The sequence below is a fragment of the Microcaecilia unicolor genome, chromosome 14 (genome assembly GCF_901765095.1).
Source record: "Microcaecilia unicolor chromosome 14, aMicUni1.1, whole genome shotgun sequence".
In the NCBI taxonomy this organism is placed as follows: Eukaryota; Metazoa; Chordata; class Amphibia; order Gymnophiona; family Siphonopidae; genus Microcaecilia; species Microcaecilia unicolor.
The window spans coordinates 38,475,317-38,498,318 of NC_044044.1; the positions used below are offsets into that span (position 1 = coordinate 38,475,317).

A 23,002-nucleotide genomic window follows, 5' to 3' on the forward strand; every position below is an offset into this window, starting at 1 on the left:
ACGTTAACCTGTCAACGGCCAATGACAGGACATAGTATTAATGGCTATAGACACAAATCCCCAAGGGGGGGAGAACAGGGAAGGTGACAAATTCCTATTCAGATTGCGCTAACCTCAGAAATGCTGCTACAGTGTTTTAAAATCAGGCTCTTTTTGGAACAGAACTGGCCTGACAACAACTGGCAAAGTCTAAGTCTATTAATCAAACTTGGGGTAAGCTAGAGTAAATATGTGATATTGACTCTGTGTGGAAACATTAAACATAACATCTTATTGACATACAGAGATTGTAAGTTCCTATATATTTCTTTAATCAGACCCTACGTATGTTTAATTAATCTGTGTACCTATTAATTGGAGTTAAATAAAAGCCATATGTTAATTCCCAAGCAGAGTTGTATTCATTGAGCACCTCTCGCTTATATAAAGCATAGCATTGGAAGGGTAACATAGTAAACGACGGCAGATAAAGAAAGACCTTACGGTCCATCCAGTCTGCCCAACAAAATAAACTCATTTTACATGGTATGTGATGCTTTATATGTATACCCAAGTTTGATTTGTCCTTGCCTTTCTCAGGGCACAGACCGTAGAAGTCTGCCCAGTACTGTTCTTGTACTAAGTTCTGAAGTCAATGTCGAAGCCCCTTAAAATTTACACTCCAGCCCATCCCTATCTATTCAGTCACAATCAGGGCATAGACTATAGAAGTCTGCCCAGCTCCCGTTTTGTTTCCCAATTACCGGCGTCACCACCATGGAACCATTCCTTCTAAACAGGATTCCTTTGTGTTTATCCCACGTACGTTTGAATTCCATTACCGTTTTCATCTCCACCACCTCCCACGGGAGGGCATTTCACATATCCACCACCCTCTCCATGAAAAAATACTTCCTGACATTAGTCCTGAGTCTGCCAACCTTCAACCTCAATTTATGTCCTCTAGTTCTACCGCCTTCCTGTCTCCGGAAAAGGTTCATTTGCAAATTAATTCCCTTCATGTATTTGAACATCTGTATCATGTCACCCCGTTTCTCCTTTCCTCCAAGGTATACATGTTCAGGTCAGCAAGTCTCTTCTCGTACGGTTTGCAAAGCAAATCCCATACCATTTTTGTAGCTTTTCTTTGCACCGCTTCTAGTCTTTTTACATCTTTCGCAAGATACGGCCTCCAAAACTGAACACAATACTCCAAGTGGGGCATCACCAATGACTTGTAGAGGGGCATCAACACCGCCTTTCTTCTGCTGGTTATGCCCCTCTCTAAGCAGCCTAGCATCCTTCTGGCCATGGCCGTCACCTTGTCGCATTATTTCTTCACCTTTAGATCCTCAGACACCAACACCCCAAAGTCTCTCTCCTGAGTCGAGCTTACTAATCTCTCACCTGCTATCCAGTATCTCTTTTGGGTTTCTGCACTCCAAGTGCATCACTCTACACTTCTTAGCATTAAATTTTAACTGCCAGACCCTCGACCATTCTTCTAACGTTTGGAGATCCCTTCTCATCGTTTCTACTCCCTCCAGGGTATCCACTTTATTGGCTACTTTCGTGTCATCTGCAAAAGGGCACACCTTTCCTTCCAACCCTTCAGCAATATCTCCCACAAATATATTAAATAGAATAGGCCCCAGCACCAACCTCTGAGGAACTCCACTGCTCACCTTCCTTTCCTCCAAGCGGATTCCATTTACCACCACCCTCTGCCACCTGTCGGTCAACCAGTTTCTTATCCAGTTCACCACTTTCGGTCCCAAGTTCAACCCTTTCAGCTTATTCACGAGTCTTCTGTGGGGGACCGTATCAAAGGCTTTGCTGAAGTCCAAGTAGATTGCATCTAGCGTACATCCCTCATCCAGTTCTTCAGTCACCCAGTCAAAGAAGTCAATAACATTCGTTTGGTAGGATTTTCCTTTGGTAAAGCCATGTTGCCTCGGGTCCTGTAACCCGTCGGCTTCTAGAAAGTTAACTATCCTTTCTTTCAGCAGCAATTCCATTATTTTTCCTACCACCGACGTGAGACTTACCAGTCTGTAGTTTCCCACTTCTTCCCTGTCTCCACTTTTGTGAAGAGGGAACACATCCCCGCCGTCTCCAATCTCGCAGAACCTCTCCTGTCTCTAAAGATCTTTTAAATAAATCTTTAAGAGGTCCCACCAGGACCTCTCTGAGCTCCTTCAGTATCCTGGGATGTATCCGATCCGGCCCCATAGCTTTGTCCCCCTTCAGATTCTCCAGCCATTTAGGGTATTCAGGTAATGCCTAATAAGGTATAAACAGATCTTTTAACTCCACAATCTGCTTTCATCTCATGCAGACCAGGATGCGTTGTGTCCTATAGCTAACAGTCTAGAAGCCTGACAGCTATGAGGAATTTGCTGGGTCTTGGCAGGGTCACTTCTCTTCAGAGATTTGAGGTTGACGAGTGGACACTAATTTTTTGTTACATTTGTACCCCACGCTTTCCCACTCATGGCAGGCTCAATGCGGCTTACATGGGACAATGGAGGGTTAAGTGACTTGCCCAGAGTCACAAGGAGCTGCCTGTGCCTGAAGTGGGAATTGAACTCAGTTCCTCAGTTCCCCAGGACCAAAGTCCACCACCCTAACCACTAGGCCACTCCTCCACTAATACTTTTTGGTGGGTTAGTACAAGGGTCACAACCACATAGCTTTGGTCCCTCTGATGGTGGTTGCAGTGGCGGAAACTGAGCTGTGGGAAGCCCTGGCATTACCCTTCCTCTGCCTCACTCCCCACCCCTCCTCTGTTTCGGTGTATTTTGCATAGGGTGCCTAGATCGAACAGAGTTGATGGAAGGGTCGGTGCAATGTAGCCAGCTGTAGAGTTTTCATTTAGCCTCATAGGTGATTTTACAGAGGACCTCGGGTTGAGAAGGAATGGGAACTTTCAGTTTGAGAGCTGGTGACGTCCTGTGCTTTTTCAGCACTATATCAGCTGAAGTTTCAGGGGTACAGTTCCGGTGTTAGTTTTCGGGGGAGGGTCCCAAGCAGCACCACTAGAAGGATCTTGTCAAAGTGCACGAAGAATGTATCAAATGGAGACAGCCAGGCTCTGCCATGTCTTGGTAGGGAGCAAATTCTGAGAAGCTGGATTCTGAAAAATCCACCCCCCACCCCCCTCATAGGCTAGAGGGAAGAGGCATAGAGCTCCCAAAGGGCAGGTTGGAACAGGTGTAATGTTTTGGTTGGAAGTGTTTTGTCTCCAAGGCAGTGTTCTCCACTGCTCTTCATTGTTTTCTCTCTGCCATCTCAGGAGAGAAAGACACTTTTGAGAGTCTTCTGTGTATGAAGATAAACCCTTTGCATAATCCAGCCTGTGTGTGTAATAATTAAACCTTCTGTTATCATTTAAAGGGCTTTGCAAGTTCACATGATACCTTTTGTAAGGCTTTGTCAGCATAGAGTAGAGACCCAAGAACCCTGGCAGGAAATGTTTAAGAGACAAAGGGAAGGTATGGGGTTCAGTGACCAAGCAGAGAAGCAGGGGCCACCTGACTCACAGACTGTGTTTGTCAGCTCCGAAGAGAAGCAGGGGCCACCTGACTCACAGACTGTGTTTGTCAGCTCCGAAGCCTCTGCCCTTTCCACACTGGGGGTTTCTTCCCCTGGCACTTGTGTGTTCTCTCTCTCTCTCTCTCTCTCTCTCTCTCTTCCCCCCGTCTCTCTTCCCCCCTCCTCTCCCCCCCCCCCTTATTCTATTATCCCAAGGAAAAAGCATTATGAGTTGCCATTTTTTTTTTGTCTTATGTGCAGGAAATTTGTAGGACATGTCAGGACAGATATGAGGACTGCGACTGGGTGAGGCAGCTTATGAGAATCCATCCTGGTTCCTAGTTGAGGCTCTGGAGCATTTTCTTTTTCATCTTTCTACCAGTTACTCCCCCATTTTGTGTCTTTCTCTTCCTTTCTAATTCTCTCCATTTTTCTGTCGCTCTGCCCACCTCTTCCACACCTCCCTACTCTCCCTCCCCATCTCCCCCTTCTTTCTCCCGCTCTCTCTCTCCAGCCTCTGTACTAACTGCTCTCATTTTTCCCTGCCATGCACAGCTGTGTGTGCCCGCTGGCTTAAATTAGTCCCACTGAATAGAGACAGAAGAAGGGAGAGGGAGGGAGAGCTTAAATTATAGAAACTGCCGCGCGCCTGTATTGGCAGGGTTTGGATTCTGAGTTTGAAGAAAGGCAGGCATTTGGAGAATTATACCTCTCTCTGCTGCTATGATTCTGCCCCTTCCCTGGCTCTACCTCCATATTTGTGGGGAGGGAGGACCCAGGACCAGCATCTTTTCACTTCGTGGTTAACCCTTTCTCCCTACTCAAAGCAGACTTTCCATGTGTACTCTGGTACTGGAGAACCCAAAGACATCCTTGCTCACCAAGCAGTGTGTGAGAAGTGCTGAGCTCCAGAGAGGGCTCTCCACTGCCCTCCTAAGTCTATTGCAGACAGCTGTGCTCCCAAGTGCCCTGCTTATCTTGCACGTAAAGCTCTGGGCTGCAGAGAGGGCGGCGTTGTGGGTTAGGAGGAAGGGTTTATAGTGCTAGAGGCAGGTGGATAAGGCAAACCTAGTAAAGGAAGTGCTGTGAAAGGTTAGTCTGGGTCCAGATCCCTGCACCAGTGATGTGGCAGTTTGAAGGATGATCCTGGAGATTCCTCCACTCCCAGACCCCCAAACCCCTAAGTATTCCAGCCCTCCTCTCTTTAGAACCTGCCCCAGATGTGTCAAGAGTGCTGAGTTCAGGGCACAGCTTTCTGTAGCTGCTACCCTTACTCTTCCCTGCATCTATCAAACAAATCATGTCGGAGAGTCCCCAGAGCCTGTGCTGCTTATATTTCCAAGTTACTCACTTTAACATCCTCCTTTAATCTCCAACTATGCTCCACCTCCCCCACTCATCAAAACGGTCACCGTCTTGATCTCATCTTCTCCTCCAACTGTTCACCCTCTAGTTTCCTTGCCTCTGATCTTCCCCTTTCTGATCACAATCTTATAACTTTCACACTTAAATCTCCTCCCTCCCAGTCCCGTCCTATCTTATCTAATTTATCAAGGAATCTTCACGATATTGACCCTTCATCTCTATCCTCCCATGTTTCAAACCTCCTCTCTACTGTGGCACCATCCACGTCTGTCAACGAGGCTGTTTCTTCTTACAACAATACTCTATCCTCTGCCTTAGACACTCTTGCACCTTTGATGACCCGCCCTATAAGGCGTACAAAACCCCAACCTTGGCTGACGTCTAATATCCGGTACCTACGTTCCTGTACCTGCTCCGCCGAACGCCTCTGGCAGAAATCTCGGGCCCTTGCTGATTTCTTACACTTTAAGTTCATGCTGACCTCCTTCCAATCTGCTCTTTTACGCGCCAAATAGGATTATTATATCCAACTGACCAATTCTCTAGGCTCTAACCCTCGACTTCTCTTCACCATATTGAACTCTCTCCTCAAGGTGCCCCCTCCCCCAACTCCCCCTTCATTATCTCCTCAGACCCTTGCTGAATTCTTTCATGACAAGGTTCAAAAGATAAACCTTGCATTCTCTACCTCGCCACCTCTCCTTCCCCTCATTCCTTTTCCTCCTTTCCTGAAGTTACTATAGAGGAAACTACACTTCTCCTTTCGTCCTCAAAATGTACCACCTGTTCCTCTGATCCCATTCCCACCCACCTTCTTAATGCAATCTCACCTGCTCTTATTCCTTTTATCTGTCACATTCTCAACCTCTCACTTTCCACTGCAAATGTCCCTACTGCCTTTAAACATGCTGTGGTCACACCTCTCCTTAAGAAGCCTTCACTCGACCCTACTTGTCCCTCTAATTACCGACCCATCTCCCTCCTCCCTTTTCTCTCCAAATTACTTGAGCGTGCTGTTCACCACCACTGCCTTGATTTTCTCTCCTCACATGCAATTCTTGACCCACTACAGTCTGGTTTTCGCCCTCTCCACTCAACCGAAACTGCGCTTACTAATGCCTCCAATGACCTATTACTGGCTAAATCCAGAGGTCTCTATTCCATCCTCATTCTTCTTGATCTTTCCGCTGCTTTTGACCCTGTCGATCACAGCATACTCCTCGATACCCTGTCCTCACTTGGATTCCAGGGCTCTGTCCTTTCCTGGTTCTCTTCCTACCTCTCCCTCCGCACCTTCAGTGTTCACTCTGGTGGATCCTCTTCTACTTCTATCACTCTGCCTGTCGGCGTACCTCAGGGTTCTGTTCTTGGTCCCCTCCTCTTTTCTATCTACACTTCTTCCCTTGGTTCATTAATCTCATCCCATGGCTTTTCCTACCATCTCTATGCTGATGACTCCCAAATCTACCTTTCTACCCCTGATATCTCACCTTGCATCCAAACCAAAGTTTCAGCGTGCTTGTCTGACATTGCTGCCTGGATGTCTCAACGCCACCTGAAATTAAACATGACCAAAACCGAGCTTCTCATTTTCCCCCCCAAACCCACCTCCCCACTCCCCCCGTTTTCTATTTCTGTTGATGGCTCTCTCATTCTCCCTGTCTCCTCAGCTCGAAACCTTGGGGTCGTCTTTGACTCTTCTCTCTCCTTCTCTGCTCATATCCAGCAGACCGCCAAGACCTGTCATTTCTTTCTTTACAACATCTGTAAAATCCGCCCCTTTCTGTCCGAGCACTCTACCAAAACCCTCATCCACACCCTTGTCACCTCTCGTTTAGACTACTGCAATCTGCTTCTTGCTGGCCTCCCATTTAGTCACCTCTCCCCTCTCCAATCGGTTCAAAACTCTGCTGCCCATCTCGTCTTCCGCCAGGGTCGCTTTACTCATACTACCCCTCTCCTCAAGTCACTTCACTGGCTCCCTATCCGTTTTCGCATCCTGTTCAAACTTCTTCTACTAACCTATAAATGTACTCATTCTGCTGCTCCCCAGTATCTCTCCACACTCGTCCTTCCCTACACCCCTTCCCGTGCACTCCGCTCCATGGATAAATCCTTCATATCTGTTCCCTTCTCCACTACTGCCAACTCCAGACTTCGCGCCTTCTGTCTCGCTGCACCCTACGCCTGGAATAAACTTCCTGAGCCCCTACGTCTTGCCCCATCCTTGGCTACCTTTAAATCTAGACTGAAAGCCCACCTCTTTAACATTGCTTTTGACTCGTAACCACTCGCCTCCACCTACCCTTACCCTCCTCTCCTCCTTCCTGTACACATTAATTGATTTGATTTGCTTACTTTATTTATTTTTTGTCTATTAGATTGTAAGCTCTTTGAGCAGGGACTGTCTTTCTTCTGTTTGTGCAGCGCTGCGTATGCCTTGTAGCGCTATAGAAATGCTAAATAGTAGTAGTAGTAGTGCTGCTGACACTAAACCTACCTGTGGTACATTTATCCAGGGAGAGCAAAAGGGATTGTCCTGATCTGGGACTCCAGGAGGAGGGATGGTATGAGGTGGGGGTGGGAGAGGAGACTGAGGAATGACCTCTTTGGTTTTTTTAACCTCAGTGGTTAAGTGTCCTTCGGTTCTTATTGTACCATGATTGGAATGAAATTTTCTTTCCAGCCTACCGTGGGCCCCACTACCCTGCTCTCCTCTCTCAGCATTTCTAACTTTCTGCTTTGTTACTGTCTGCCTTCCAGCTTATCTTTTAAATATCCTTCCTCAGGAGTCAGCAAGTTGAAAGTAGTCCTATGGGGTGCTTAGTTGGTGCACCCCTGCTTTTGGCTCTCGTCAGCGAGGGTTCAGCCATTATGCCTGATACGGAAAAGCCCACTCCTCTGCTTACCTTTTCTGATTTTTGCTTTTTGTCTTCTGGCAGATCAGAGTGGGCTAATGCATAGTGGATGCCAAGTTCTCTCCAGATCTGTTGGGAGATACAGTGTGGTTCCTCTGAATTAGTATTCATTGAGCCCCAGTCCTAAAAAGGTCTGAAGTGCTCTATACCTCAGACAGCTGTAGCTGTCTGTCTAACAGCGTTCAGTAGAGGTGAGAGCTCCCACCCCTGAGAGAATCTTCAAACATCAGACCTGCTCCATCTTCCTTTAATAATTCAGGAGTGGAGGAGTGGCCTAGTGGTTAGGGTGGTGGACTCTGGTCCTGGGGAACTGAGTTCGATTCCCACTTCAGGCACAGGCAGCTCCTTGTGACTCTGGGCAAGTCACTTAACCCTCCATTGCCCCAGGTACAAATAAGTACCTGTATATCATAGTAAGCTGCATTGAGCCTGCCATGAGTGGGAAAGCACGGGGTACAAATGTAACAAAAAAATATATATATCTAATACTGTATGTCTAGAGGTTTTTCAGTCAGTATCACTGTCCCACTACCCATACCATTAGCCATAAAGGGGCAGTCCCTGCTCTCTAGAACTTATTCCAGTCAAGACAGACAGCTTCAGGAGATCATGTAAGAATGAGGAGAAATTAACACATAGATGCATTTATGTATCCTGGGGCAAATGTGAGTTGATGGTCTTACCCCAGGGGCACAGTGCTCTCTTGCTGAACACTGCCTCCGTAAAGCGAATGCTACATACCTGTAGAAGGTATTCTCCGAGGACAGCAGGCTGATTGTTCTCACTGATGGGTGACGTCCACGGCAGCCCCTCCAATCGGAAACTTCACTAGCAAAGTCCTTTGCTAGCCCTCGCGCGCCCGCGCGCACCGCGCATGCGCGGCCGTCTTCCCGCCCGAAACCGGCTCGAGCCGGCCAGTCCAGTATGTAGCAAGACAATACACTTCAAGGGAAGACTCAACTCCAAAGGGGAGGCGGGCGGGTTTGTGAGAACAATCAGCCTGCTGTCCTCGGAGAATACCTTCTACAGGTATGTAGCATTCGCTTTCTCCGAGGACAAGCAGGCTGCTTGTTCTCACTGATGGGGTATCCCTAGCCCCCAGGCTCACTCAAAACAACAACATTGGTCAATTGGGCCTCGCAACGGCGAGGACATAACTGAGATTGACCTAAAAAATTTACCAACTAACTGAGAGTGAAGCCTGGAACAGAACAAACAGGGCCCTCGGGGGGTGGAGTTGGATCCTAAAGCCCAAACAGGTTCTGAAGAACTGACTGCCCGAACCGACTGTCGCGTCGGGTATCCTGCTGCAGGCAGTAATGGGATGTGAATGTGTGGACAGAAGCCCACGTCGCAGCTTTGCAAATTTCTTCAATGGAGGCTGACTTCAAGTGGGCTACCGACGCAGCCATGGCTCTAACATTATGAGCCGTGACATGACCCTCAAGAGCCAGCCCCGCCTGGGCGTAAGTGAAGGAAATGCAATCTGCTAGCCAATTGGATATGGTGCGTTTCCCTACAGCCACTCCCCTCCTATTTGGATCAAAAGAAACAAACAATTGGGCGGACTGTCTGTGGGGCTGTGTCCGCTCCAGGTAGAAGGCCAATGCTCTCTTGCAGTCCAAAGTGTGCAGCTGACGTTCAGCAGGGCAGGAATGAGGACGGGGAAAGAATGTTGGCAAGACAATTGACTGGTTCAGATGGAACTCCGACACGACCTTTGGCAGGAACTTAGGGTGAGTGCGGAGGACTACTCTGTTATGATGAAATTTGGTGTAAGGGGCCTGGGCTACCAGGGCCTGAAGCTCACTGACTCTACGAGCTGAAGTAACCGCCACCAAGAAAATGACCTTCCAGGTCAAGTACTTCAGATGGCAGGAATTCAGTGGCTCAAAAGGAGGTTTCATCAGCTGGGTGAGAACGACATTGAGATCCCATGACACTGTAGGAGGCTTGACAGGGGGCTTTGACAAAAGCAAACCTCTCATGAAGCGAACAACTAAAGGCTGTCCTGAGATCGGCTTACCTTCCACTTGGTAATGGTATGCACTGATTGCACTAAGGTGAACCCTTACGGAGTTGGTCTTCAGACCAGACTCAGACAAGTGCAGAAGGTATTCAAGCAGGGTCTGTGTAGGACAAGAGCGAGGATCTAGGGCCTTGCTGTCACACCAGACGGCAAACCTCCTCCAATGAAAGAAGTAACTTCTCTTAGTGGAGTCTTTCCTGGAAGCAAGCAAGATGCGGGAGACACCCTCTGGCAGACCCAAAGAGGCAAAGTCTACGCCCTCAACATCCAGGCCGTGAGAGCCAGGGACTGGAGGTTGGGATGCAGAAGAGCCCCGTCGTCCTGCGAGATGAGGGTCGGAAAACACTCCAATCTCCACGGTTCTTCGGAGGATAACTCCAGAAGAAGAGGGAACCAGATCTGACGCGGCCAAAAGGGAGCAATCAGAATCATGGTGCCTCGGTCTTGCTTGAGTTTCAACAAAGTCTTCCCCACCAGAGGTATGGGAGGATAAGCATACAGCAGACCTTCCCCCCAAACCAGGAGGAAGGCATCCGACGCCAGTCTGCCGTGGGCCTGAAGCCTGGAACAGAACTGAGGGACCTTGTGGTTCACTTGAGATGCGAAGAGATCCACCAGGGGGGTGCCCCACGCCTGGAAGATCTGTCGCACCACACGGGAATTGAGCGACCACTCGTGAGGTTGCATAATCCTGCTCAACCTGTCGGCCAGACTGTTGTTTACGCCTGCCAGATATGTGGCTTGGAGCACCATGCCCTGACGGCGAGCCCAGAGCCACATGCTGACGGCTTCCTGACACAGGGGGCGAGATCCGGTGCCCCCCTGCTTGTTGACATAGTACATGGCAACCTGATTGTCTGTCTGAATTTGAATAATTTGGTGGGACAGCCGATCTCTGAAAGCCTTCAGAGCGTTCCAGATCGCTCGCAACTCCAGAAGATTGATCTGTAGATCGCGTTCTTGGAGGGACCAACTTCCTTGGGTGTGAAGCCCATCGACATGAGCTCCCCATCCCAGGAGAGACGCATCCGTGGTCAGCACTTTTTGTGGCTGAGGAATTTGGAAGGGACGTCCCAGAGTCAAATTGGAGCAAATCATCCACCAAAACAGGGATTCGAGAAAACTCGTGGACAGGTGGATCACGTCCTCTAGACCCCCAGCGGCCTGATACCACTGGGAGGCTAGGGTCCATTGAGCAGATCTCATGTGAAGGCGGGCCATGGGAGTCACATGAACTGTGGAGGCCATGTGGCCCAGCAATCTCAACATCTGCCGAGCTGTGATCTGCTGGGACGCTCGCACCCGCGATACGAGGGACAATAAGTTGTTGGCTCTCGTCTCTGGGAGATAGGCACGAGCCGTCCGAGAATCCAGCAGGGCTCCGATGAATTCGAGTTTCTGCACTGGGAGAAGATGGGACTTTGGGTAATTTATCACAAACCCCAGAAGCTCCAGGAGGCGAATAGTCATCTGCATGGACTGCAGGGCTCCTGCCTCGGATGTGTTCTTCACCAGCCAATCGTCGAGATATGGGAACACGTGCACCCCCAGCCTGCGAAGCGCCGCTGCTACCACAGCTAGGCACTTTGTGAACACCCTGGGTGCGGAGGCGAGCCCAAAGGGTAGCACACAGTACTGGAAGTGGCGTGTGCCCAGCTGAAATCGCAGATACTGTCTGAGAGCTGGCAGTATCGGGATGTGTGTGTAGGCATCCTTCAAGTCCAGAGAGCATAGCCAATCGTTTTGCTGAATCATGGGGAGAAGGGTGCCCAGGGAAAGCATCCTGAACTTTTCTTTTACGAGATATTTGTTCAGGGCCCTTAGGTCTAGGATGGGACGCATCCCCCCTGTTTTCTTTTCCACAAGGAAGTACCTGGAATAGAATCCCAGCCCTTCTTGCCCGGATGGCACGGGCTCGACCGCATTGGCGCTGAGAAGGGCGGAGAGTTCCTCTGCAAGTACCTGCTTGTGCTGGAAGCTGTAGGACTGAGCTCCCGGAGGACAATTTGGAGGTTTTGCGGCCAAATTGAGGGTGTATCCTTGCCGGACTATTTGGAGAACCCACTGATCGGAGGTTATGAGAGGCCACCTTTGGTGAAAAGCTTTCAACCTCCCTCCGACAGGCAGGTCGCCCGGCACTGACACTTGGATGTCGGCTATGCTCTGCTGGAGCCAGTCAAAAGCTCGCCCCTTGCTTTTGCTGGGGAGCCGCGGGGCCTTGCTGAGTCGCACGCTGCTGACGAGAGCGAGCGCGCTGGGGCTTAGCCTGGGCCGCAGGCTGTCGGGAAGGAGGATTGTACCTACGCTTGCCAGAAGTATAGGGAACAGTCTTCCTTCCCCCGAAAAATCGTCTACCTGTAGAGGTAGAAGCTGAAGGCTGCCGGCGGGCGAACTTGTCGAATGCGGTGTCCCGCTGGTGGAGAGACTCTACCACCTGTTCGACTTTTTCGCCAAAAATGTTATCCGCACGGCAAGGCGAGTCCGCAATCCGCTGCTGGATTCGATTCTCCAGGTCGGCGGCACGCAGCCATGAGAGCCTGCGCATCACCACACCTTGAGCAGCGGCCCTGGACGCAACATCAAAAGTGTCATAAACTCCTCTGGCCAGGAATTTTCTGCACGCCTTCAGCTGCCTGACCACCTCCTGAAAAGGCTTGGCTTGCTCAGGGGGAAGAGCATCAACCAAGCCCGCCAACTGCCGCACATTGTTCCGCATGTGTATGCTCGTGTAGAGCTGGTAGGACTGGATCTTGGACACGAGCATAGAGGAATGGTAGGCCTTCCTCCCAAAGGAGTCTAAGGTTCTAGCGTCCTTGCCCGGGGGCGCCGAAGCATGTTCCCTAGAACTCTTAGCCTTCTTTAGGGCCAAATCCACAACTCCAGAGTCATGAGGCAACTGAGTGCGCATCAGCTCTGGGTCCCCATGGATCCGGTACTGGGACTCGATCTTCTTGGGAATGTGGGGATTAGTTAATGGCTTGGTCCAGTTCGCAAGCAATGTCTTCTTCAGGACATGGTGCAAGGGAACAGTGGACGCTTCCTTAGGTGGAGAAGGATAGTCCAGGAGCTCAAACATTTCAGCCCTGGGCTCGTCCTCCACAACCACCGGGAAGGGGATGGCCGTAGACATCTCCCGGACAAAGGAAGCGAAAGACAGACTCTCGGGAGGAGAAAGCTGTCTCTCAGGAGAGGGAGTGGGATCAGACGGAAGACCCTCAGACTCCTCGTCAGAGAAATATCTGGGATCTTCCTCTTCCTCCCACGAGGCCTCACCCTCGGTGTCAGACACAAGTTCCCGGACCTGTGTCTGCAACCTCGCCCTGCTCGACTCCGTGGAACCCCGTCCACGATGGGGGCGTCGAGAGGTAGACTCCCTTGCCCGCATCGGCGAAGCTCCCTCCGCCGACGTGGTCGGGGAGCCTTCCTGGGAGGTGGCCGCGGTCGGCACCGCACGCGGGTACCGACGTCGGGGACCTCAACCTGGGCGATGGGCCAGCCGGCGCCACGCTCGACGGTACCGGAGGCGCAAGCACCGCCGGTACCGGAGGGGTAGGGCGCAACAGCTCTCCCAGAATCTCTGGGAGAACGGCCCGGAGGCTCTCGTTTAGAGTGGCTGCAGAGAAAGGCTGAGAGGTCGATGCAGGCGTCGACGTCAGTACCTGTTCCGGGCGTGGAGGCTGTTCCGGGCTGTCCAGAGCGGAGCGCATCGACACCTCCTGAACAGAGGGTGAGCGGTCCTCTCGGTGCCGATGCCTGCTGGGTGCCGAATCCCTCGGCGACCCAGAGCTCTCGGTGCCGACATGGGGAGGAGACCGGTGTCGATGCTTCTTCGATTTCTTCCGAAGCATGTCACCGGAGCTCCCCGGCACCGACGAGGAGGACGTCGAATCCATCCGTCGCTTCCTCGGGGCCGAGACTGAAGAAGGTCGATCTCGGGGGGGCTGTACCGCAGGAGCCCTCAGGGTAGGCGGAGACCCACCCGAGGGCTCACCGCCACCAGCAGGGGAATGGACAGCCCTCACCTGCACTCCACCCGATGCACCACCGTCCGACGACATCAGCAGACGAGGTCCTGGTACCACCGACGTCGATGCAGCTATCCGATGTCTCGGCGCCGATGCAGAGGCCCGATGCCTCGATGCACTCGATGCAGGGGCGGCCGAGGAAGATGGTCTGGACGCTGACGACGTCGATGCACTCGAAGATCCCGGTGCCGATGCCGACGAAGAGCCCGAGAACAACACGTTCCACTGGGCTAGTCTCGCTACCTGAGTCCGCCTTTGAAGCAGGGAACACAGACTGCAGTTCTGAGGGCGGTGCTCGGCCCCCAGACACTGAAGACACGACGAGTGTCGATCAGTGAGCGAGATAACCCGGGCGCACTGGGTGCACTTCTTGAAGCCGCTGGAAGGCTTCGATGTCATGGGCGGAAAAATCACGCCGGCGAAATCAAAAGCCGAAATGGCGAAAATTGAAGCACCAAAATTTAGAGGGAGAAAATCTCGACCGAGGCCAAAAAGAGGCCTACCCCGACGACGAAAGAAAACTTACCGGGGCAAAAAGCTGGAAGTACGGGGAGGATTTACACGAAACCCGGCGGGGGGTTTCCGGAGCACTTCCCGACTAAGTAGAAAACTTTCCCGAAGGAAGAAACACGCTCAAATAAATTGGACGCGCGAGGTCGACTTTCCGGGGCTCGACACGGCGAAAACACGACCGTACCGAGTGCGGACAAAAGAAGACTGGCCGGCTCGAGCCGGTTTCGGGCGGGAAGACGGCCGCGCATGCGCGGTGCGCGCGGGCGCGCGAGGGCTAGCAAAGGACTTTGCTAGTGAAGTTTCCGATTGGAGGGGCTGCCGTGGACATCACCCATCAGTGAGAACAAGCAGCCTGCTTGTCCTCGGAGAAATGTCTTAACACTGTTTATTCAGTGTCTTAACATTGTTGCCGTGATTTCCAACCCCACCACCACCACCCCCAGACTCCTAATGATGGGAAAGAGGCAGATGAAGCAGTGGCCTCAGAGTCCAGGAGCGTCAAGGTTTTGGAAGGATTTTTGGAGATCTGATACATTTTACAGCATTTGTGAGACTTGGAAGGGATGGAAACCCATCAAAACTATATAACTCTGTTTTCCCATCCCTGCAGTCAGAAAGAGGAAAAAAAACAACATTTTTTGTATTTCAAAGCAAACAGGGTTCTGGGTGTGTTCACTGTGTACAATGACACATGAAAGCTGTAAGCTTGGAGTGCCCCCTGATGGAGACCAGGCAGCATTGCCTGTCCAGGCTGGCCCCAGACCTGGGAACCTAAGATGTGATATCTTTACCTGAAAGCAAAAGTGTGTGTTTGTTTTGTTTTGGGTTTTTTTTTTTAGGGGGGGGAGGGTGCATGAAATACAAGAGACTTATTTCAGTACAATGCCAAACTATTGTTTTTTGCTATTTACTACATAAAATTTGATATATCATTGGCAATGTATAAATAAACACTTGAACTTCATGTATCATTTCTGTGTTTCGCATCATGCTGTCAGGCGATGATATGCAGGACCCATTCACCCCCAGGGCTTGTTGGCCTTTAGCCTGGACTATGGGAGAGATGTCCTTTATTGCCAGAGTTGGGCCTCCTCAGTCCTTTTCCCCATGTGACACAGATGGGATTTCAGAGCCGAGCACTCACTAGACATGTGCAATTCTCTGGCTTTCTCAACTCATCTCCTCTTTCTAATACTCTATGATTAAAGGACTCTCACACGAGAAAATGATGAGAAAAGAAGTGCATTTTTGAGTTTTAATAAAAGTTGAGTGCCTAGTGGTTAGGGTGGTGGACTCTGGTCCTCAGGAACTGAGTTCGATTCCCACTTCAGGCACAGGCAGCTCCTTGTGACTCTGGGCAAGTCACTTAACCCTCCATTGCCCCATGTAAGCCGCATTGAGCCTGCCATGAGTGGGAAAGCGCGGGGGTACAAATGTAACAAAAAAAAAAAAAAGTTTGGTGGGTGGGTTTTTTCAGAGTTTGGGGAGAGAGGAGACCAGTTGATGAGTGCAACTGTGACAAAGGCACCCAGGGCTCTGTTTTAAATTAGCCTGGGCCCCCTACCAATTCCCCTGGGCTTCCAGGAATTAACTCTAGGGAGCTGTTCAACCCCTGTCCGCAGTAATTTGATTTATTGATATACTGCATTACACAAAAATGCATCAAAGTGGTTTACAATACAATACAGATTATACAACATGATGTTCCATAAACTAAACACATTAAACACTCAGATTATCAATGTACTCCAGCACTGCAAAAAAACTAAAGCAACATATTTCACAGCTGCCCAAAAGAGCTCTCAAAAAGCTATGCTTTCAGGGCTTTATGAAACATTAAATAACTATTAATGTTTCTAATTTCTTCTGATAAAGAGTTCCTAAATGCATGATTCATGGCTGAAGACAATTTAACCAAAGGTAATGGAGGGCGTACCAACAAAGTTTGCAGAGAAGAACCTGACTGCCTTTGCCTTGTAGGTGTTTATCTCTTAACCATGTCAGAAAGATACTTTGCAATTCCCATACGAAAAGTTTAAATTACCAGACATAATATTTTAAAGGTTATTCTCGCAGCTCGCTCAAATTAGCAGCCAGTGTAATGCGGCCAGAACCGGTGTGATCAGTCCTTTTCTTCCCAGAGATCAATTGTGTTGCAAACAACATGATAGGCTCTGATTGGTTCATTCAGTGTCTGTCAGACGAGGATCTGGTGGGAAAGTGTTTGCAAAGGAGGAGCAAATGTTGTGAAATTGTGCAATTAAACTCTAGAATTTGTTGCCAGAAAATATGGTAAAAGTAGTTAGCTTAGCAGGGTTTAAAAAAAAAGGTTTGGATCATTTCCTAAAAGTCCATCAGCCGTTATTAAGATGGACTTGGGAAAATCCACTAATTATGGAAATGTAGTTATGTCAACGCAGGACTGAAGTACCACTACATTGGACCATAGGCAAAAGTCCATTTGTGGGCTTCTGTTCTTTTTGCACCAATCCCAGGATACGCATTCATGCTCTTTATCCTCTGTCCCCGAGCTGCCCTCCGCCAGGTCATCTCTCCTGAAGTGGCTTGGCGGAATTGGGTGGGCTGGTTCCGAGTGTGACACTACTTTCATTTGGAGGCTTGGCAGGTCTGTGGGCCCTAGGCATGTGCCTGATTTGCCTGTATATTAATCCAGCCCTGCATTGATTTGTCTGTAGTAGGTCTTTTCTAGTGACAAGAACGATGTGGCAGCCCCACGGGCAGCAGAGATTTTTTTTTTTTTTACCATGTCTGATTCCTCTTCTTTCTTGTTTGCAGCTTGCGGCGGGAAGGTTACACAGTGCAGGTGAATGTGAACGATTACCTGGACATTTACTGCCCACACTACAATGAATCCAGCCCTGAGCACAAGGTGGAACAGTACATCCTCTTCATGGTGAACTATGATGGCTACCGGACCTGTAACACGAGCCAGGGCTCCAAGCGCTGGGAGTGCAACCGCCCACACTCGGTCCACAGTCCCATCAAGTTCTCTGAGAAGTTCCAACGCTACAGCGCCTTCTCATTGGGCTACGAGTTCCACGCCGGACACGAGTACTATTACATCTGTAAGTATGCAACCAATGACTGGTAGGTCCAGTCTTTCAACTGCCCACTTCTAGGCCAAGAGGGGGAGTAGGATCAGCAACCAGCTCCGAGGGGGGTGACGATGAGCATGAATAATATTTACAGATTTAAGTAGTGGTAATTTGCTTCCACCTTGAAAGTGAGGAAGCATTGTAACTGAATACAACCAATAAATAAGGGAAACCTGGAGTGCTGAAATCAGGTGAGTATCCTCAGGAGATGCAAACTACCTCTCTTACCTTTGATTGGAAGAACTTGCAGTTGATCCAGCCTTCCAGACGTAGGTGCCAGTAGGAACTGGGAGGCAGGTAACCCCAATGTGCTGCTCACCACCTGTTGACCCAAAAATGCAGGTATATTGATTTAACAGCCGGTGCAGAGGGGGAGCAGTGTGGGCAGGGACAGGCAGTGCAGGAGCAGCATGTGCTACGGCCAGTGCCCAGGGAGCAGTGTGGGCAAGGACAGGCAGTGCAGGAGCAGCACACGCTACAGCCAGTGCCCAGGGAGCGCAGTGTGGGCAAGAACAGACAATGCAGGAGCAGCACATGCTACAGCCAGTGCCCAGGGAGCAGTGTGGGCAAGGACAGGCAGTACCTAGGGAGCAGTTTGTGCAAAGACAGGCAGTGCAGGAGCAGCACACGCTACAGCCAGTGCCCAGGGAGCAGTGTGGGCAAAGACAGGCAGTACCCAGGGAGTAGTGTGGGCAACGACAGGCAGTGCAGGAGCAACATGTGCTACAGTCAGTGCCCAGGGAGCAGTGTGGGCAACGACAGTAAGTGCAGGAGCAGTACGTGCTACAGCCAGTGCCCAGGGAGCAATGTGGGCAAGGACAGCCAGTGCAGGAGCAGCACACACTACAGCCAGTGCCCAGGGAGCAGTGTGGGCAAGGACAGGCAGTGCAGGAGCAGCACAAGCTACAGCCAGCACCCAGGGAACAGTGTGGGCAAGGACAGGCAGTGCAGGAGCAGCCCTTGCTACGGCCAGGGAGCAGTGTGGGCAAAAACAGGCAGTGCAGGAGCAGCACACGCTACAGCCAGTGCCCAGGGAGCAGTGTGGGCAAGGACAGGCAGTGCAGGAGCAGCATGTGGTACAACCAGTGCACAGGGGAACAGTTTGTGCAGGGACAGGCAGTAAATTGCTAACCAGTCTGGCTGTGCATTTTCTTGTAATTTTCTCATTTCTCTAAAAGTCATGTTTTCTGTCCTATTTCTCTTCAATTTATGTGTCTCTCACCTCTCTCTTAGACTTTGCTCTGTTTCATCCTGTTTCTCCTTTTTCACTTGCATGTTTTCTTCCTCTGCAATATCTGGCAGTTATATGGGTACTTGGCACTGTGACAAGAACGTTTTGTGAAATCCTTTGCATGCCTTTTCTACCTGAGACACAGCCTCCACAATATAGAGATCCCACAAAATCTGACACCAGATGGCAATTTAAAGATACGAATAGGTAGAGGACAACCCCTGCGGCCAACCCCTGCATTCTCTTTTCTTTGTGTCCCTAAACAGCAGTCTGGGAGCATTATATTAGCATAAATATCACTGCTACATGTGAGACTGAATTAGGGAAACTCCATCATAGTTGTGTGAGTAAGACGCCAGCAGAGCGTCTAAGTTCTGGGTCTGTTTGGATGCTGAGTTTTAAGCTCAGGGAGGGGGCAGAGGATGTTCTGTTGTACCTGGTCCTGTCTTGTGCCTTTTGCACTGGCTTTTCTAGTTATCTAAAGGGTCCTTTTACTAAGCAACAGTAAAAAAGTGGCCTGCGGTACGTTGGATGCATGAAATTGGTGCACGCTGGGCCATTTTTAATTGTAGCTGGGAAAAAGGGCTTTTTTAAATGGGGGCAGTAAATGGTCAGGCTCTAAAATTAAAGGTAGTGCATGGTTATTTACTGCCTGAGCCTTTACCAAGATCTGTTGACCTAGCGATAAGAGCTCACGCTCTACTCGTGCAGTAATCGGTGTGCGCCAAGGTGGCCACGCTGCCAGTTACCCCAGGATCACCCCCTCCACCCATGGTAGAAAATAGAAAAATATTTTCTACTGTGGGGAACGGCACACTTCAACTTTGAAACTTCCACAGGGCGCCCGTTCTACCCCTGTGGTACTGCCAATCTGGTGTGTTCTACCTGAACATTAGCCCTATCTAATACTAGGACTAGGGGGCATGCGATGAAGCTACAATGTAGTCAATTTAAAACAAATCAGAGAAACTTTTTTAAGCTCTGGAATTCGTTGCCAGAGAATGTGGTAAAGGCGGTTAGCTTAGCGGAGTTTAAAAAAGGTTTGGACGGCTTCCTAAAGGAAAAGTCCATACACCGTTATTAAATGGACTTGGGGAAAATCCATTATTTCTGGGATAAGCAGTATAAAATGTTTTGTACATTTTTGGGATGTTGCCAGGTATTTGTGACCTGGATTGGCCACTATTGGAAACAGGATGCTGGGCTTGATGGACCTTTGGTCTTTCCCAGTACGGCAATATTTATGTACTTATGTACCACTGCTTAGTAAAGGGACCCCTGAGTGCCCTTCCTGTTAACGAGTTGGTCTTTCAGATCTTCCCTGTCAAACCTTTTTGATAGTGCCACCGCCCTCAAGGTCAGGAGCTGGACTCTACACGAAGCTCAGCTTTTGGGATTATCCTCCATCGAGCTCGTCAAAAGTTTAAATCCTATGTTGACACTTGGCTTTTTCAGCTGTCTTTTCCCAGTATTGTTGGGTGTTGCAGAAGGGCAAGCTGGCTTCTCCTTTTCCCTCTTGTCCTCAAAAGTTATCATTTCGTTCCACCCAGTCATCGTTCTATTTATCCCCTTCCTTGTGTTTATTTTTCCTCAAATTCCTAATTCTGCTTTGTTTTGTTTCTGGAGGTTTGGTTGGATTTGTAAACTGCTGTGTTGGCTCTTATGTTCAAATGGCAACGTACCAAATGGTTCAAATCAATAAATTAATCGATAAATTGTGTTCTGTTTCAGCTACACCAACCCACAACCACCGGCGAGCGTGTCTGAGGATGAAGGTGTTCGTGTGCTGTGCCAGCAGTGAGTAACAGCTCAACTTTCTTCTTTTTTTCGTTTCCAGATGTTAGCTTTGCTGTCTTTGGTATCCTTTCCCCTAGATAAGCGACTCGTTCCCGTAGCTTGGCTCTGAGAACTCCAGTTTTCCTGTTCTTCCTCCAGAAAACAAGGTCTTGCTTTGAGATCTCTCTCGGAGTTTTGGAGGGAGCGAATGTACATGCAATGGAGCACCATTGGGGGGAGGATCTTTAGAGAATGAAATGCGTTTTGCAGAGCCTAACCTTGCTTTAGGAGTTGTTTTGATTAGCGTGGGCAGAAAGAAAGATTTTACCACACGTTCTTGGTCAAATTGTGTTCTGCTCAATACATTAATTCAAGTTTATTAGGGACTTGCCCACCCATCAAAATGTGTGTGACAATCTGATAATCAGAAAATTAAGGGACAATGCAATCATACATCAAGACGTGACAAAAACAGGTGGAGACACAAGGAGCCAGGGAAGAACTGCATTAATAGGAAAGAAAGAGGGTGAGTAAGAACAGGTGGGGGGGGGAGGGGAGGGAAGATACGGTTGGTCAAGCTACCTATCCAGCTAGTGCCCAAATGCCTCCAGGAAGAGATGAGTCTTTAAATCAGTTTTGAACTGTGCAATGGTTATCAATAGAAATCAAACAAATTAAATATGGAGAAGAAAATAAGATGATACCTTTTTTATTGGACATAACTTAATACATTTCTTGATTAGCTTTCGAACTGTGCAATGGAAAGAGACATCTTCAGATTCGTAGGAAGAGAGTGCATACAGACTGGAAGCATTATCTGAGGAGACCCTGAGTCCCCAGGTTTTGCCCTGGTGTTTGAAGAAATGCCAGTTATGTTTTGTGTTTCATTAAAGGTGCTTTTTATACAAAGCTGCCTAATGGCAAGATACACAAGGGAAGTTTTAGACAGGAGCTACTGGGGTGCTTTTCTCTGGTTTAAAAAAAAAAATAGTGACCCAAAGGAAGGTAGTTATGAAATACCTGTGGGCTGCTTGATGAGGCAGAACTTCACAGGTAGGTTTGAAAATTCAATTATAAATGCTTTTTTTTTGCAGGATTGAATTCTTATAGAGAAGAGCAGAAGCAGAAGTGGCACCTTTCAAATGCAAACTGCATATGTACCTTCCCTCCAAAATTTGGTGCAAAATCCAAGGCTAAAAAAGTACCCGTGCAGTTGGCAAAGGATGAGAAATGGGTTTGCAGGGAACTCCAATAAAAATACAGCAACCTGTGTAAAGTCAAAATCTGGGAGATCCCAGCAGAATGGAGCTATGACTGTGTCCTGACCTCATGAAGGCTGGTCAGCAGCTTAAAACATGAGAGAGGACCTCGTCTGCCATTGACCCTGATCCCTACAGTCATCAGGGACTGGACTGTCATGAGCTTTCAAACTGCGTCGCAGTCCCACTGTATCCTAGTTGAATGCATTTCTGTAGCAGCTTAAGTAACAATGTCATATTGGTGTCTGAGCTGCTGACAAGTCCCCAGAGGAGGAGAGGAGAGGGAACTGGGGTTACAATGGAATTCTCTTGGGAACAAGTTAATTAGTGAGTCCGTATTTTAACTTTACAAACTTTTTACTGTTCTCCCTCCTCAGTCTTTCACCTGCTGCACTAATGATTTATTCTGATGTAGCCATGAAATTAAATAGACCCTGCTCCAGCCCAAGCAGAGGAGGAAGGGGATAGCTCGAGAAATACAGTGAGGGATGGGGAGCAGGGTGATCAGAAAGTACAAGAGGGAGAAGAAAGCAGGGGGCAATGAGGAAGGGAAGAAGTAGGAAGTTAGCAGGAAATTAGAGCCTGTGAATCATTGACTAATTCCCTGGTAATTCAGTAAATGAAGTCTGACATGGCCTCCGAGGCTGCACGAGGTCAGCTCAACTTCTGTTACTGTGTCGTCACGCTGGAGTCTGAAAATAAATCGGTGCGGGCAGCAGCTCATGCATTGCACCTTGTGTATTGCGAGTGCCTGGTCCTGATCCCCCAGCGTTTGAAGGTGGTGACCCTTAAGTTAAGCTCTGTGGAGTAGCGAGTAACCCAATAGGTAGGCAAGAAGTTCTGTTCATTTCTTTAGTGTTCGTAAGTCTGCACGAAATCTAAAAGGCTCTTCAAATTGGGGACAGGGGAAGAGGGCAGGGCATGGAGGGTCCCAACCCACATGACGGTTGACCCATACCGTATACTTCACTAGCCAGATTGCCAATGGGCTTCCAAGAAATGAAGGATCATGGGAAAACTGGCACCAGTATTAAGGCAGAGCAGGTGGTCTCCGGCTTCTGCCAGAAAGGGAATTAGGAAAAAAGCAAAACAAATAAATAAATAAATAAGAAAAGAGAAATACAGAATCTATTCTGGCAGGGTTTGGGGAATTTGATCATTGGGTTGCCTCGGCAACCATCATCACTTCTTCTTCCCTTTGGAGCCAAGCGGGTATGAGCCCCCCTCCGTCAGGCTGCTGCTTACAGCCTCTTTTTT

At 49.2% G+C, this 23,002-nt stretch overlaps 1 protein-coding gene across 2 annotated transcripts in view; it reads left to right on the forward strand.

Annotated features, from left to right (window-relative positions):
• The window catches only part of EFNA3 (ephrin A3), an 89,627-nt gene that overhangs the window by 61,793 nt on the left and 4,832 nt on the right, over window positions 1-23,002 (forward strand). For both annotated transcript variants that reach the window (XM_030187921.1, XM_030187920.1), the window contains exons 2-3: window positions 17,160-17,449; window positions 20,442-20,507. In XM_030187921.1, coding sequence (XP_030043781.1) covers window positions 17,160-17,449; window positions 20,442-20,507 — 356 coding nt within the window. The remainder of the gene's footprint in view (window positions 1-17,159; window positions 17,450-20,441; window positions 20,508-23,002) is intronic.